This window comes from Varroa destructor, unplaced genomic scaffold (genome assembly GCF_002443255.2).
Source record: "Varroa destructor unplaced genomic scaffold, Vdes_3.0 BEIS01000006.1, whole genome shotgun sequence".
In the NCBI taxonomy this organism is placed as follows: domain Eukaryota; kingdom Metazoa; phylum Arthropoda; class Arachnida; order Mesostigmata; family Varroidae; genus Varroa; species Varroa destructor.
Window position 1 is genome coordinate 27,321,673 of NW_019211459.1, and position 14,363 is coordinate 27,336,035.

At 39.6% G+C, this 14,363-nt stretch overlaps 1 protein-coding gene across 17 annotated transcripts in view; it reads right to left on the bottom strand.

The window, feature by feature from the left end:
- Positions 1-1,932: 1,932 nt before the first annotated feature.
- Positions 1,933-14,363, bottom strand: part of anne (polyamine-transporting ATPase anne boleyn) — a 38,167-nt gene continuing 25,736 nt past the window's right edge. For 15 of the 17 annotated variants that reach the window (XM_086993364.1, XM_086993363.1, XM_086993375.1 and 12 more), the window contains 21 exons: positions 14,230-14,309; positions 14,014-14,077; positions 13,636-13,781; positions 13,240-13,363; positions 12,722-12,864; positions 11,632-11,781; positions 10,274-10,463; positions 9,995-10,091; positions 9,523-9,701; positions 8,978-9,298; positions 8,567-8,764; positions 8,282-8,374; positions 7,964-8,176; positions 7,541-7,717; positions 7,019-7,179; positions 6,261-6,381; positions 5,690-5,889; positions 5,200-5,351; positions 4,681-4,856; positions 4,226-4,315; positions 1,933-3,324 (listed from right to left, as the gene is read on the bottom strand). In XM_086993364.1, the coding sequence (XP_086849490.1) occupies positions 3,184-3,324; positions 4,226-4,315; positions 4,681-4,856; positions 5,200-5,351; positions 5,690-5,889; positions 6,261-6,381; positions 7,019-7,179; positions 7,541-7,717; positions 7,964-8,176; positions 8,282-8,374; positions 8,567-8,764; positions 8,978-9,298; positions 9,523-9,701; positions 9,995-10,091; positions 10,274-10,463; positions 11,632-11,781; positions 12,722-12,864; positions 13,240-13,363; positions 13,636-13,781; positions 14,014-14,077; positions 14,230-14,309 (3,216 nt within the window). In that variant the 3' untranslated portion in view covers positions 1,933-3,183. Of the gene's footprint in view, positions 3,325-4,225; positions 4,316-4,680; positions 4,857-5,199; positions 5,352-5,687; positions 5,890-6,260; positions 6,382-7,018; positions 7,180-7,540; positions 7,718-7,963; positions 8,177-8,281; positions 8,375-8,566; positions 8,765-8,977; positions 9,299-9,522; positions 9,702-9,994; positions 10,092-10,273; positions 10,464-11,631; positions 11,782-12,721; positions 12,865-13,239; positions 13,364-13,635; positions 13,782-14,013; positions 14,078-14,229; positions 14,310-14,363 lie in introns of those variants that run through there. The other 2 variants (XM_086993378.1, XM_086993379.1) reach the window with 2 other exon arrangements.

Here is a 14,363-nt window from a genome sequence, read left to right on the forward strand (position 1 = left end):
CCGGCAACAACGAAGATTCATATCTAAAACTGATGCATTCCAACTATGACAAAAAGTCAGCTAAAATATGTCCCAGTTTATTCCGAACACCTTGTATGCATTTATATTTTGTTGTTTGTCTAAATTTTAGAAGGTCAATATATTTTACTAGATCCTCTTTTTAACACTTGAAGGTCTTTTTTTTTTTTTTTTTTTTAATTAGACAAGATAGTTGAGCAGGGCTTCATAGGTTTTGTATTTGACTGACACTCCATGAGTCGTACATAATCATTCTTCATCATAATCATAGCAAGGGTTCATGTTCTGTGTATAGGACCAAATATCGTACAGCAATCACCCTTTCCGCGTAAGCCCATTTGTGTGTTTGGCAATTGCTATTTGGGAAACTTATGTTTCCTTCTTCAATTGGGGTACAGGAGGTAATAGCGGATACTAGGCTATTTTTGCCAGCGTACCAAGGATACTTGTAGTAATTTTTCGGCCACGTAGTGATAAATTTCCATTATTTATATATAATATCTATAATGGAAGTGTAGATTTTATGTTTTACTTTGGCAAAGGTTAAATGTTGACGTTGCTCATCGAGCCCCTTAATATCATTTTGACGCAACCTGGATCCAGAAACAGGCCTCCATCTTTATGATACAATTGCCGTAAGTACGCCAGTTTCAAATAGGTCACCGAATAAACGCTAAAGCTGTGCACTACAAAATTTACATATTATAGTTGTTATTATATTTTACACCTCGAGAACGGCTCAAGTAGCTACTCTGAGAAGCTGAGCTATTACTTACGGCATTTTTAAGTTATTTTTTGATGAGGGGGTATAACTGAATGTTTGTTGCGACGTTGTCATAGTTAACCTATTCAAGTTGCTTACACTTGCCATTTTTCTATCTTTACGTTCCCTGTATTAATATAAACGAAAGGTTTCCATTTTTCGAAATTGCTAGGTAGTTTTCTAATAGTAGTAGTAGTAGTAGTAGTAGTAGTAGTAGTAGTAGTAGTAGTAGTAGTAGTAGTAGTAGTAGTAGTAGTAGTAGTGTAGTAGTAGTAGTAGTAGTAGTAGTAGTAGTAGTAGTAGTAGTAGTAGTAGTAGTAGTAGTAGTAGTAGTAGTAGTAGTAGTAGTAGTAGTAGTAGTAGTAGTAGTAGTAGTAGTAGTAGTAGTAGTAGTAGTAGTAGTAGTAGTAGTAGTAGTAGTAGTAGTAGTAGTAGTAGTAGTAGTAGTAGTAGTAGTAGTAGTAGTAGTAGTAGTAGTAGTAGTAGTAGTGTAGTAGTAGTAGTAGTAGTAGTAGTAGTAGTAGTAGTAGTAGTAGTAGTAGTAGTAGTAGTGGTAGTAGTAGTAGTAGTAGTAGTAGTAGTAGTAGTAGTAGTAGTAGTGGTAGTAGTAGTAGTAGTAGTAGTAGTGGTGGTAGTAGTACTAGTAGTAGTAGTTATAAATACAAATATGCCGCTGTTTCTATCGTAGAGCAATAAAGTGTCCTTCAAAAATCTGTTATCTTTTTTTCTAAATTTGACGGAGTGCGATCTGAGATTTCACCCAACGAGCAAGTAGGCAAGTAAGTTTAATTCGTAATTTCTTTTGTTGAGGGAATGCAGCGTGCGGCATTTTTGCCTGAGCTCCGATAAGTGTAACCTACGGCAGATTGCTTCTTAGGAACAGGCATACTCAATGGAGCCATATGACTGTAACGCAATGGTCTATGACAAACAATCCCCTGGACTGGGGGAGCTGAAGCTCACGCGATCACCCAGCGATGCTGGCTTTTTCATCCCTTGTCGGTACCATCTGATAATATTGCTGGAACATTGCCACGTTACACTGGGGGGCGGGGGGTAATCATTCTAAGTACAAGTGAAATTCCATAAACGACAATAGTAACAAAAGAAGTGAGGTACCGGCTGCTAAATGGTTATGGAGGCAGTCTGAATTGTAAGTAGAAATGACCACAGCATTTATTTAACGTCAAATATCGTAGGTTATTTAGATATTATAAATGTAGTTAAGTCGCTGTTCTCCGAAGCACCGAATGGGATCTGTTAACTGCCGAATTCTGTGTGACATTATTTTGCTAGAAATCTTTATTTATGCCGCTATTTATGGCTTAAAGCTAGATCCAAAGAACGCGATAACTTATACATTTCCCTAGTTATATTAGATAACGATGAATCGATTCATAGGAAGAAATCTCTACAGGTAGCGTATAGTAACCGAGCTTCTCAAAGTTTAGAGCCGGCGTCAGGGCGGAAAGGTTGATCATTTTATGTTTATTATATAATAACATGCGTAATAACGTCGTCGTCAGTTAACAGTGTTTAGCACTTCAGATAACTTGTTATTATGCTATGTTCTTTTTCTTGACTAACCTAAATTGTGGTAAAACCACGTTTGTGCTTGTGTGTTAAATAGAGACTTAATAGTAACTTTCGTAAGGGCTTGCATGCGTGTGTAAATGTACGCATACACGTATGTAGTATACTTTATTATATGCAAATAATATCCAATTATATAACGATCTTAAGTTTAAACAAGAACGAGCGTTGCTTAAAATCGATACTCTATCTATGATCTATAATAATTATATAGAGCAATATACAATTGTCGTGTGAAATTGAGATAGCCCTATATACCTCAGGGACATCGTAGTTCTTTCTAAAGTCAAAATTCATCTTGATTCATTCAGGCCCTAAAATTGATACTCGACCCGTGCCGTATTGTACACTGATGACAACAACTCATTGCTCGATCGTAACAGATGTCCATGGGCAGATTTTTTTAGCTATACGAAGCAAAACAACGTACGCTGATCTTAATTGCGTCTGCAATTGACTTCCCTTTGGTTGTTTATAAAATAATCGGCATTTTTACCATTAACTTTATATTACACTTAATTTCACACTATCTAAATGGGATCAAAGGGGGTTTTCGGTTGACGACTGGACGTCAACTAACTCACGACTTGTATTCATTTCGAAGATGCAATAGGCGGAAACAGTTATAATTGCATATATGACTACCGACTCCCTCCCGTCAACGCTGCTTTAACGGCCGTTATTATAAACCCTGTATTGTTGAACATGTGCACCCCATTAGATGCAACCTTGACATTCGTATGAGTACTAGTAAAAACACAAACCGGCCAAACTTTATCCGGAGTTTGCTGACAACTGTTTTGTCGATGTCACAATTTTGTAAATTCTTGTGGTAAGCTGCACTGCTTGCTGCTGCTGTCCTGCGGCGAGAGGGCGCTGCTATCTGTGCAGAGACTGTCACTGGAGTTCTGCGTGGAAGGCGGTAGCCACGATGCAGGGTTATTGCGAACCTAGTCGTGGGCAAATCAGTAAGCGAGACAAATTAGTTGCGTTGTAAATAGAGATAATCTGGGCTGGCCAACTATATATGAAGAGTATCCGTGCAAGGGCGCTCAAATTTCTTTCGGCTCGAGCTAACCGAGCGGTCCCTTCACATGAACAAATATATAGAGTGAGTCCATCTTAGATTCAGGCCTCCCTACACAGAAAGGCCTAATCTTGCTCACGCTATTTTCGAGTGTTCATTTTACGGACTTTTAGAGATCTATTATTGAACTGTCGGGAGCGCTGGGGATTATATGCAGCTGAAAATTAAAGAAAATGTTTATGTAGGTAAATATCGAGTACATTAGATCAGATACGCACGGCGACAGCTATCAAAGTAACAAGCAAAAAAACCTGAAGTGTTTCACGGGTGCTGGCTCGGGAACCTTTTTGGATACTATTACTAGTTATGCAACGGTCAGATGTATCTCTCCGATATTCTTTGAGTATTTTTGTCTCATATAGAGCGTCTCTGTGAGCCACATCAGGCCTTTAACAATCACTTTGTCCATTATCATTACGAACTATCAATTTATATTGTCTCATTGAGCCTCAGTATATATCATAGACTCAGGTTAGCTCTTGCCTAACGCAGATTTCCGAAGGGATCGCACGTCAGCAGATTTTTAACTTACGCACGGGTTCTTCATTGAGGACACTTATAGGATTTGACAAAGGGCTCAATTGTTATAGACAAATGGCACTGAAAGCGTACAAATTATATATACAGAAAAAAGGAGCAGAAGGCTTTCCTCTAGCATATTCCCTAACTGGCGCTTCCTGTATTCTAAGCCTGGCTGCAAATTTTGTGTTTGCTATAGAATCTTAATCAGTCGTTCGTAAATCGCTCTGAAGCTGAACGATTACCTCTTGCTGTAGTTGGATGTATTCGGGTGGGTTCCTTTTGAGATTCCGTCGCGTTATGTAGCGAGTTAGCCAACGGCCCACGAATAGGGTCTATTGCAGAACGATCCGAGAACCGGAAAAGAAGGAACAAGTTTTTTAAACGATTCTTATTTTGTAAATACCAAACGCAAAAAGGAACAAGCTAGTAATGATTATGTTTGCCTCGTTTATGTCGTGTGCAGTTTAAGGCTCATGTTGTGTAGGTGCATCAGCTATGTATAGATACATCGAAGTGGGTTAGTTGCTTTATTTTCCAATTCTGAACACATCGTTACGAGCTTGACCATTCAGCAAATGAATAAGTGGAGGTCTTCTGTCCTTTGTGTATGCGTTACGACCGCGAGGCATGCAATTTTTCTATATATTACAAAGGCCTAAATAGACTAGTGTTTTTTTTTCGATCTCAGGCCCTTTACCTCGATAATGTATGCAAGCACAAAATGGCCCATTCCGAGACCGACGCAGATTAATCGAAAGTCCATCGAAACAACGGTAAGATCCAGCTCGAAAAACGTTTGAACTATTTCTGCTGGCCATAACACTAAGTAGAGAGAGACTGCCGCTAGAGCAGCCAGCGTTGCCGTCAGGTAATCTGCATGTAAAGAAAACAAAAAAGTCTTATCCAATATTGTTCAGTGAGATTACTTGGATTGCAGACAGCATTTTCGCTGTCACAAACCGTTACTAGACATTTCTACCTGGTTCCAACAATAATTTCCACTATCATGTCTTTCATTGAGACATATGAAGACTAGCCGATGGAACCTGAATGCCTACTGTTTTTGTGAAATCGCAGATTGGAGCCATGTTGGCGGGTTGGAGTGGGCACATATGCCAAATCTATGGCTGGATTTCCCCTTGCATCGCAGTAGACTGATATTTTAAATTGTCGATGTTCTAAACTTAAGGATAGAATATTGTAGTTAGTTACTTACAGTTCGTATACATTGGTCGTCTGTGAGGATATCCGGTAGAGAAAATCACTGCTAGTGTAATATATTGAAACACGCTCACAGAAAATACTGCGTAATTGTCATGGCACAGTAAAGCGTCCTCATCAGTTTTGCCCTTATCGTTTTCTTTGTACCTGTTTCAATTGATGGGTAATATAGCAGGACACAACAAAAAAACATTACACAACGGCCGATAACATTGTTTGCCTTAGGTACCTGCCCGAGTTCAAAGCAACAGATGGCCTTAATTGGACATACCCTTAATGATCCAATAGAAAAATGTTAGACCTATCCGCTACGATACTAAGATATAACGATATAAATCGTATATAGTCATGTATAGTCCTATAATGTGACTCGCAGCGTTCTTCTCCATCGGAGCCAGCTAACCTACATAAGACGTACGATGTTCGTCCGGCAGAAGTTACAGTATGATATCTGAGTCTATTCGGAAGATGGCTTTGTGACTAACCATGAATAGCGGTGCAGGAGAAGGGTAGAGAGAAGCTGAAGAAGGCAGCCAAGAATAATCTGACTGGAAATGGACGTCACAGGGACGATGCCTGCTGCAGATGTGGGCGGGGGAGTTTTAGAGAGCACCTGTCGTGGAAGCGTATTACCGAAGAGGGTCGCTATCGGCATGATCAGGAACAGATCGATGAAGAGAAACTCCTTCGAAAGCAGACCATCAAATATATTTGACAAACACGACTGAATATGAAAATTTAGCTCTAATATTTACGATCCGGCCCTTCTTTTAGTTAGAGGTTTTACTAAGTCGAGCTCTGATTTCAGTCTAAATGTACGAGACCACTCGGGCAATTTGCACGCGATCGAGTGCAGCTCAGCACAAACTATTATAGATAGACATACGAATATATATAGGATTTGGGAAGAGAAGCATTTTGGAACCGGGAGATGCTCTTTTTGTTTACGGCGTTTCGACACCGTAAGAAACTGTGCGGCTTAAGATAACTTTGGAGGCTGCGTTTCCCACTTAAGTCTAATTCTGTGCTTTTAAGAACGTTGCCAACTACCCATACCTTATCGGTGAGATTCGAATAAAGTGTATACAGTATTAGTACGGACGCGTACTGGGTGATTGAGTAGCACGCCATATACTTAAGTACCGCAAACGAAGTCACCAATGCGGAGCGACCCTCCCTATGAACAGAATGAATAACAGCACTCATATCTGTTAGGACATGACTGTCTTTTACGAGAGCCGTTCTCGTCGGCTTTGCAGTATAATACTCACCTGGAACATAGTCTCAACTTAAAAGTTTGACAATCTAGAGAATGACTGAGAAGTCGTGCAAAGCTGACCAAATTTTTTCCCAAAATTACTGTTTTCTTTGGACGTGTTCTTTCTCATCCTACAAAAAAATACATCTATTATTGAGAGCGTTTTACGTTTCCAATCACAATAAGAAGAAAGTCATCTCATATAAAATAAACGTTCGCTTGAAATGTTGTGAAGCTATTCGACAGGGAAACTTTTTGTTGCATAACTATAGAATCGTCTATGTAAATAATCGATATAGGAAATCGTTTGCAAACTAGCTCCTTGCCGCATATAGGCCTGCCAAAGGAGCACGGATATCTCATACTAAATGGCCAAAAGGTAACGGTCCATAAAGATTAATAAACGTGGCTTCAATGAAAGCAGGTACTCTAATAATGAACTAGCTTAGGTACCGTACGATGCCAGACTGCGAAGAGGCAGTGTTAAATCGAGGAAGCTTGACCCGAGAGTTACGTGCGTACACGCGTTTTGACATGTTTAAACGTGTCTACCTACATGATCAGCTTTGGCACGCAAGAAATATCAGCTATCTTGGAGGTGAACTGCGACGCCACTGAGGCCTCCGTCTCGGACAGAGAGATTCCGGCATGAGCAGCTTTCAATGCTCCACAGTCATTGGCTCCGTCACCGCACATCCCTACGTAGTAGCCAACTTCCTATGAAAAAATTTGTAGGTAGACTTTTTATATGTACTATTATTTCGCCAAAAAAAAAATGCACATACATCTGATTTGTACGATTATTAGCATATATAATAACCGTTACTACTATTCTTATTATTGTAATTATAATTAAGAGTACGCTGATATATGTGTATACAGCATATGAACGTGCTAGAAGAAGAAATAAATCCTAAAACATACACAACGACGGAGTTTGTCTGTAAAAAAAAAAAAAAAAACTACTGATAAACAAAAAAATTCAACATTTTCGATATCGGAAATAAGTGAATACGTTTCACGATATTTGCATATTGAATCTAACTGTATGTAAGGCATCAAATAAATTTCTTTGTACCTGCAGGAGTTCAATGAGCTGTTGTTTCTGCTCGGGGGCCATACGCGCGAATACGGTCCCGCACACGATCACTCGACGCAGAAGGTCAGGATAGAAGCGCCGCAGAGCAGAGAACGTCTTGCCAGTGACGACGATATGGAACTCCGTCGTTGACACCGGGATGCGAACAGTATTACCCTGATATAAGAAAAAAAATTGGAGTAGTGTTAACGGCCTCGATGCTCCGTCGTCGTAGCACTTGCCGGATGTCTTCAGCAGTTTAGACTATTTTTTTGCTTCGAATCCAATTGAAACACTCAAAAAATCTTTTTTTTTTTTTTGCAATTTTATATATATTCATATATTCAATTTCATATATATATATATATATATATATATATATGTATATCGCACTTTTTGACAGGCTGAATGAAAACTACTTACGACAGTAATTGGTTTGATACTCTGCGGGACATCGGCATAATACCAGCTGAGGGTTGCATCATTGTCCTCCGCATTGACGGACGCCTGAAGGATGATTACATCTTGATGGCGCTCGATCATGTGACATTCACGAGCAACCGACAGCGCGGTGAAGACATTATCGCCAGTCACCATCACTGAGCGGATATTCGCCCGTTTCAGCTCGTCGATCACCTTCGAATCGTTTGCATGTAATTGTACTATTTAAATATTCTTATTGTTGTTATTATTTCATTTGCTATTCAAATAAATTGTAAATCGTCCTAAATCATATCTTACCTCTGTGGTTTTCGGTTTTAATCGGTTCTCCATGACTAGAAGGCCGGTAAACGTAAGCTGACATTCGATTTCTTCGCGAGGTAAACGTTGCGCCTGAAGAATCAATTATTCATACTCTAACAAATACTTTAAGATATTTACGCTCATGTAGCTTATACAAAATGATTCCTCTGAGCAAGCTATCTCTATTTATTCTACCATTGTTCGATTCTATTGTTTCTACCGTCGCTATATCTTTGGGCTAGAGTTTGCCTTTTTTTATTTTATATTGTGAGGGAAACGTACTTTAGCAAAATTCGCATTTAACACTTTGGTGGCAAGCGCTATGACGCGGTATCCTTTTTCAGTGTAATTTGAAAGCTCCTTCTGGAAGTCCGCCGGGATGGACTCTGGAAGACACATCCCCGCGATGATTTCGGGCGCTCCCTTTGTGTACACGGTCAGACTCTTCCGACCAAGAACTCGTGTTATCACAGACATACGCTGAAACAGTGAATGATCATCAAGCTCATACTATTTAGGGGATTGGTTCTGACGATCACATTGCTTGTCCTGTGCTTGAGAAGACCTTCGGGCATAGAACACATCAAAAAACAATCTTTACGTCTCTACTGATTTCCTACTGTTGTTTATTGAAACCAAGAGGGCCCTTTGATCTTCAGGATTTATACGACCAGTATAATAACAACGCAGTACCTGAAGACTAGATGAGAAGGGGAGCTCTCGGATGATTCCAACTTCGAAAGGCGGAGGTGGTCCATCAGCAGCACCGAACTTTGTAATGAAATCAGCTTCGGCCGCGTCCCTCGCCAGCTCAGCCGGCCTAACCACGGTTGGAGTGAGCATATCGAACTTATTCGTATCGTCGACATTCGGTTCTTCGAATATGAAGTTTGTAGCCTCGAACATCTTGAGGTCGAGCGGATCTCCTGTCAGTTGGCCTTCAATTTTTGTCAAGGTATGACAACATGCCATTGAGAGCCGTAGTGGATGATCGTACGGCAGCGCTGAAGGATCCTTTTAATAATATTTAAAATAGAAAAGTCAACTGGTTTCTCGTCGTTCGGCCCCAGAAGGTCTTTATCGACATCTCGACTATATTGGATCTAGCATTACTAAAGGCGAACGTTCACCTTGCACTCGGTGAAACATTGGCATAAAATCAAGCTACAAACCACGGTTTCACTCAAGGTTACCTGCAGTGAAACGTATAAGTATAATCATTTGTTAATTTATCGTACCCTAATAGCGGTTCTTTTATCTGTTGGAAGAACTTCTAGAAGGTCAAGCCCATCTTCCGTCAACGTTCCGGTCTTGTCGAAGCAAAAACAGTTGATGCATCCACTGATGTTAATGGATCGTGGTGAAATACAGTAAATCAGTGCTTTGGCCAGGCGTCTCTGAGCGCACACGATGCCTGCTGCAAATAGTCCATAAAGCAAAAATAACGTTCTCACCATTGTTGCTATTATTGCTGAGATATGTTGCATTATAAAAGATATTGCTTGACATTTGAATGCAACCTACTTCAGTTACGGTAATCATCCAATAACAACAAACGATCTGCCCGTCTGTTTCCACAAAGGTGAACCGGCACCGTGTGAAAATAGGATTGCAATGTTTGCATGTCCTAGTTAATGTTTATCGGAGCTATTATGATGTAATTAATAATAAGTGTGATAAAATATACGAAATTGTTATGAGTCTTTGTACCGATTGTCATTGTTGCCGGAAGCGCGGGTGGAATGGTGATCGTAAGCACATCCATTGACCGAATGAAGATATGTAACGCTGCAACATGTCGTTGTACCTATAATGAATAGTATTACAGAAGAATCTGAATTCTTTCGAAGCATACATACATATATATATATATATATATACATATATATGCTTCGAATCTATCTCCGATAATCTGACAAGGATACGCCGGGCAGATTTGCCTTATCCATGATTTATTTGATTTTATCCATATAGAGACTATGCGCGCACCTTCAGTACAATTGTGTAGATCAAGCCAAGACCAGCAAACGTTGCGAGAACATAAAGGAACTTGTTGACATCTTGACCAAGCTGGAAATCGACAGGCTTCGGGAACAGCATGGATCGTACTAATTCACCTTTGGCTGTAAGAAACCCGGTACGGAGGACAACGGCTTCAACATCTTCATTGCCTATGTAACTGTAAAAGACGACCACGAATCAAGTAAAGCATTGCTCATTTAAACACGTAATACAGCGTCGACAGCCTAAGCTGCCGCTCACTAAACTCGGATAGTAGAGGAGTGGAGATGAATAAATGTCGGGATTCGAACGAAGGAACGCATCATCGCAATCGAAGGGCCAAAACTGACATTTCACACGTAATGCATTACGAAGGAAACGAAGTAAAAAATGGTTAGGTTAGGTTAGGTTAGGTTAAGTCAGTCGTGTACTGTTGTTCATGTGTAATTAACAGAAAATCCGCTTGGAGCATACGGTGAGCCGTAAACGAGATCGAATCAAAAATCTTGCCAATCGGAGAGAGACCGAGCGAGGGAATGGCGTCGCGCTGGGGAGAAATCGAGTTTAGTGGCAGGGTCGAATAAATTCCAACGTAAAGTAATGCTAGCTATAGACATCAGGTGTATTTGCTACTATAAGATATTCGTCAAAAATGAAACAACGAACGTAACTAGTTCTCTTGAGTTCCTCAAGAGATTCAGAGGTTGTTGGCACGGCAATCGAAAAACAAGCGGCCTCGTTACTTGACAACAACGCTAGACCTCATCGTTATACCTCAGTTACTTCTTAGAGTGAACGAAGAATTATGCAATGTTGGTTTCAGCTCGCTTAGTTTATTGATCTAAGCCCGTCTGAGCACGAAGCTTTCCATGTTCTAAAAAAAAGCAACTGGTGGCCAAGCATGTCCAATTATAGATCTACCTCGAGAAGTCATGGATCGAAAAGCTATCTGAAAACAGCTGTCTAGAAGTTGCCAGAGTGCTAGGATAGGTGTTTAAAAAAAAGAAGAGCTTTTCTAACACTTGAATAGACTTTTGCTATTCTACCCAAGCGAACTCCAAAGTTCTTCTATTTCAAAATTTTCTATTAAATTCTCTTGTAACAGCCTAGTATATATATATATATATATATATATTTTGCCCATATAAGAACACAGGCTTTCGTATAAGATAAGGTTTAATATCTCTATGCAGGACACAACCGGTGATGCACTCGTAATGGCGTTTCATTATTGATATGGTGGCAACAGTTTGAGATTGTTACTTCTACGGTAATGGCAAATGGTGACAAAACGGTCTGCTAAGCATATTGCTGGACCACAGTTATCAATCGGGTCTACGACTTACCGAGTTTGAATGACCTTCGTGCCACTAAAGATCGTGTATTTTGAATGTTCTTTTGGATGGTAAAGCGAATCATTTGGTCCCGAATGAACGAGGGCAGTCTTTACCACAGGTACACTTTCGCCAGTTAATAGCGATTCGTTTACGATGCAGCTGCAATGCCAAAAACGTACGCAAAAAATTGTTATTGCGCTGGTATAAACTAATGTTTTTTACTGCTAAGTGTTTTTTTTTAATCCGTTCATTGTGGCTTGGATAATGCAACCTGATATATATATATAGAATATATACATATTCGGCCATTCACACTTAGATTAACCCTAAAGAGTTTTTTTTTGTTGCGACGCACATGCGTTCACCCTTCGTTCTTGCTACGAAAAGGGGTACTGGTTATATTACTCGAACAGAACTGTCAATTCATTGCAGCCGAAAACATTAATCTTCTTTCAAAACTAGCCCGAAGATCAGCTACGGTCCAATGTATTCAAGCTGAAGCTCTGCCGAGAATGGTAAACTTCATCTGCTATGCCGAAATCGACCATATACGTTTTTTCACGAAACAACTTTGCTAGATTGATAGGGCCTAAAGTAGGCTAATCGAAATGGGCCAAAAAACCCTTTTTGGTTCGCTTGAGTATTTTCTATCGAAATTAAAAGCTACTTTAATTACATCATAAGTCCCAACTCTTGATCCCTGTAAAACTTTCTGTGCCTTTTTGCGCCTCTTGTCCTTATTAACTACTTTGAGCTTTGCACTTGCTGGATCTTTAACCTGGGGTGAGTTTATAATTGAGGCTGGATTTTTTGTTATTTAACGTGTTTACATCAGTGAACATCGCTTGACGCGCCGTAATAATTTCGAAATTTATCGCGGATTAAAGAAGGAATATCTTGAATATAACTTGGAAATGGTTTGAGTTCTAAAATGAATATGAAATCATGGTGAACGATAGTCACGTTGAATAGACAAGACTCCCAAGGGCGAACAAAAAAAATTGAAGACTACTTTGTTCAGGTACAATAGGTAAGTAACAATGTGAACCTATACGCCCTACCCTAGGAATGATATATTCATTGATGGGAAGTAACGAACCTCCCTGTAACAAGTACAGCGTCAACGTGCATCATACAGCCGTGGCGAGGTATAATTATCACGTCACCCGGCGCTAAATGTTCCGAGGATATCTGTTCGATAGTTTCGCCTTTTGCCCTTACGCGTTTCACCGACACGATGTCCTGCGATACGAAATAAGCGACAAAAAGGAACGCTACTTCAGGTTTCATAACGTAACCAGCCACCAAATGTGCTCTTTTCAGGGAATACGTTGTTCCGTTTATGAAGTCTGATATATTCAAATTTATGATGCGCTACCTATACTAGAACATATTTAGAAATCAGATTAGAGAGTTAGTCTAGGGTTATATTAGAATTTTGTAGACATATTTTGAAAATTTTAAACTATCCAACATAATCATAACTTACAGAAAAAAAACCTGTTCATTGTCTATGCTAATAACCGTACAAATGTCCAGCTGCAGAACTGATCGCAAACGATACAAAAGAATTACCACACAAACATTCAAATGTTTATCACGAAGATGATTACAAACCTTGCCTATGGCCGTATTTCTCAAGGCTCTTTGGTTTTTGTAAATTTGACGAACGCCGATACAGAGGGAGAATACAGAGATGATGATGATACATGCAGCGTAGTAATAATATTGATCCATAAACCTAAAAGTATATGCAACAATAAAAGAGTCATCAGCCAGGTATTTGCGTTATACATTGGGAACTGTATCATGTAGCTTTCGAAATTATTCGCTCACCCAGTAGTAGTAGTACTGTAAAGGACAAAAATTATCCTCGAAAACCATGGAAAAAAGCGGCCTTTATGAAGCTCTATCTAGGTCTACTTTTTATATCAAGCACAACACTCAGGCGAATTAAAACGCTTTCAAATAATGCGTTGTTCTAGCCTAGAAATACATATCTAACGTAATTACCAAATAATGACTGAGAACACCTGAAACATATAGAATGGCTCAAGAACTTCTTTGAAGAGAATCGACATTACTCCTTGTACATCGACGTCGATAAGGTTGTTGCCAAAGAGAACACGTCGTACGATCTCCTCCTTCAACGTTAGGCCCTAATAATACAGCAACGTAAAAGTCATATTTATCGAATTTTTCTTTCATGTTTTATATCATATCAGGAAACTTCCGCAATGAGATCATTGACCTCAACGAGAATAAAAACAACCCACTAGCTTGAATCGTCTCTGCGGGTCCCAATATCTTCATCTTTAAAAAATGTTCTGGATAGATATTATTGTATCTAGAAGTATCGCTGTAAGCGCTCTTCAATGTTACGTCTTTTACCTGTCGGTTCTTCACTATGTACGAGCATGGCGTATTGTGATCTAGGCCGTGCAGTCGAACGAATCTGAAATTTACCAGAAAACAACAATACTCCTATATTTCCTTTCAAAGTTTTGGTGATTCAAGTAGATAGCTACCTATACCACTTTGCATGCTGTATGCACGTGATAGTGCTCTGTAGGCAAAAGCGCAATTTAAGCTCGGCTTGACACTTACTTTTGCAAGTCCCCGTCCCAGAGGAACTTGCGTTTCTTATTCTCGAAAAGGCGCAATCGATCGGTGTATCTCAAGCCTCCCTTTAATTTCAAAAAATAAACATTTAATAACATTATTTTTAAATCTAGAGCTAA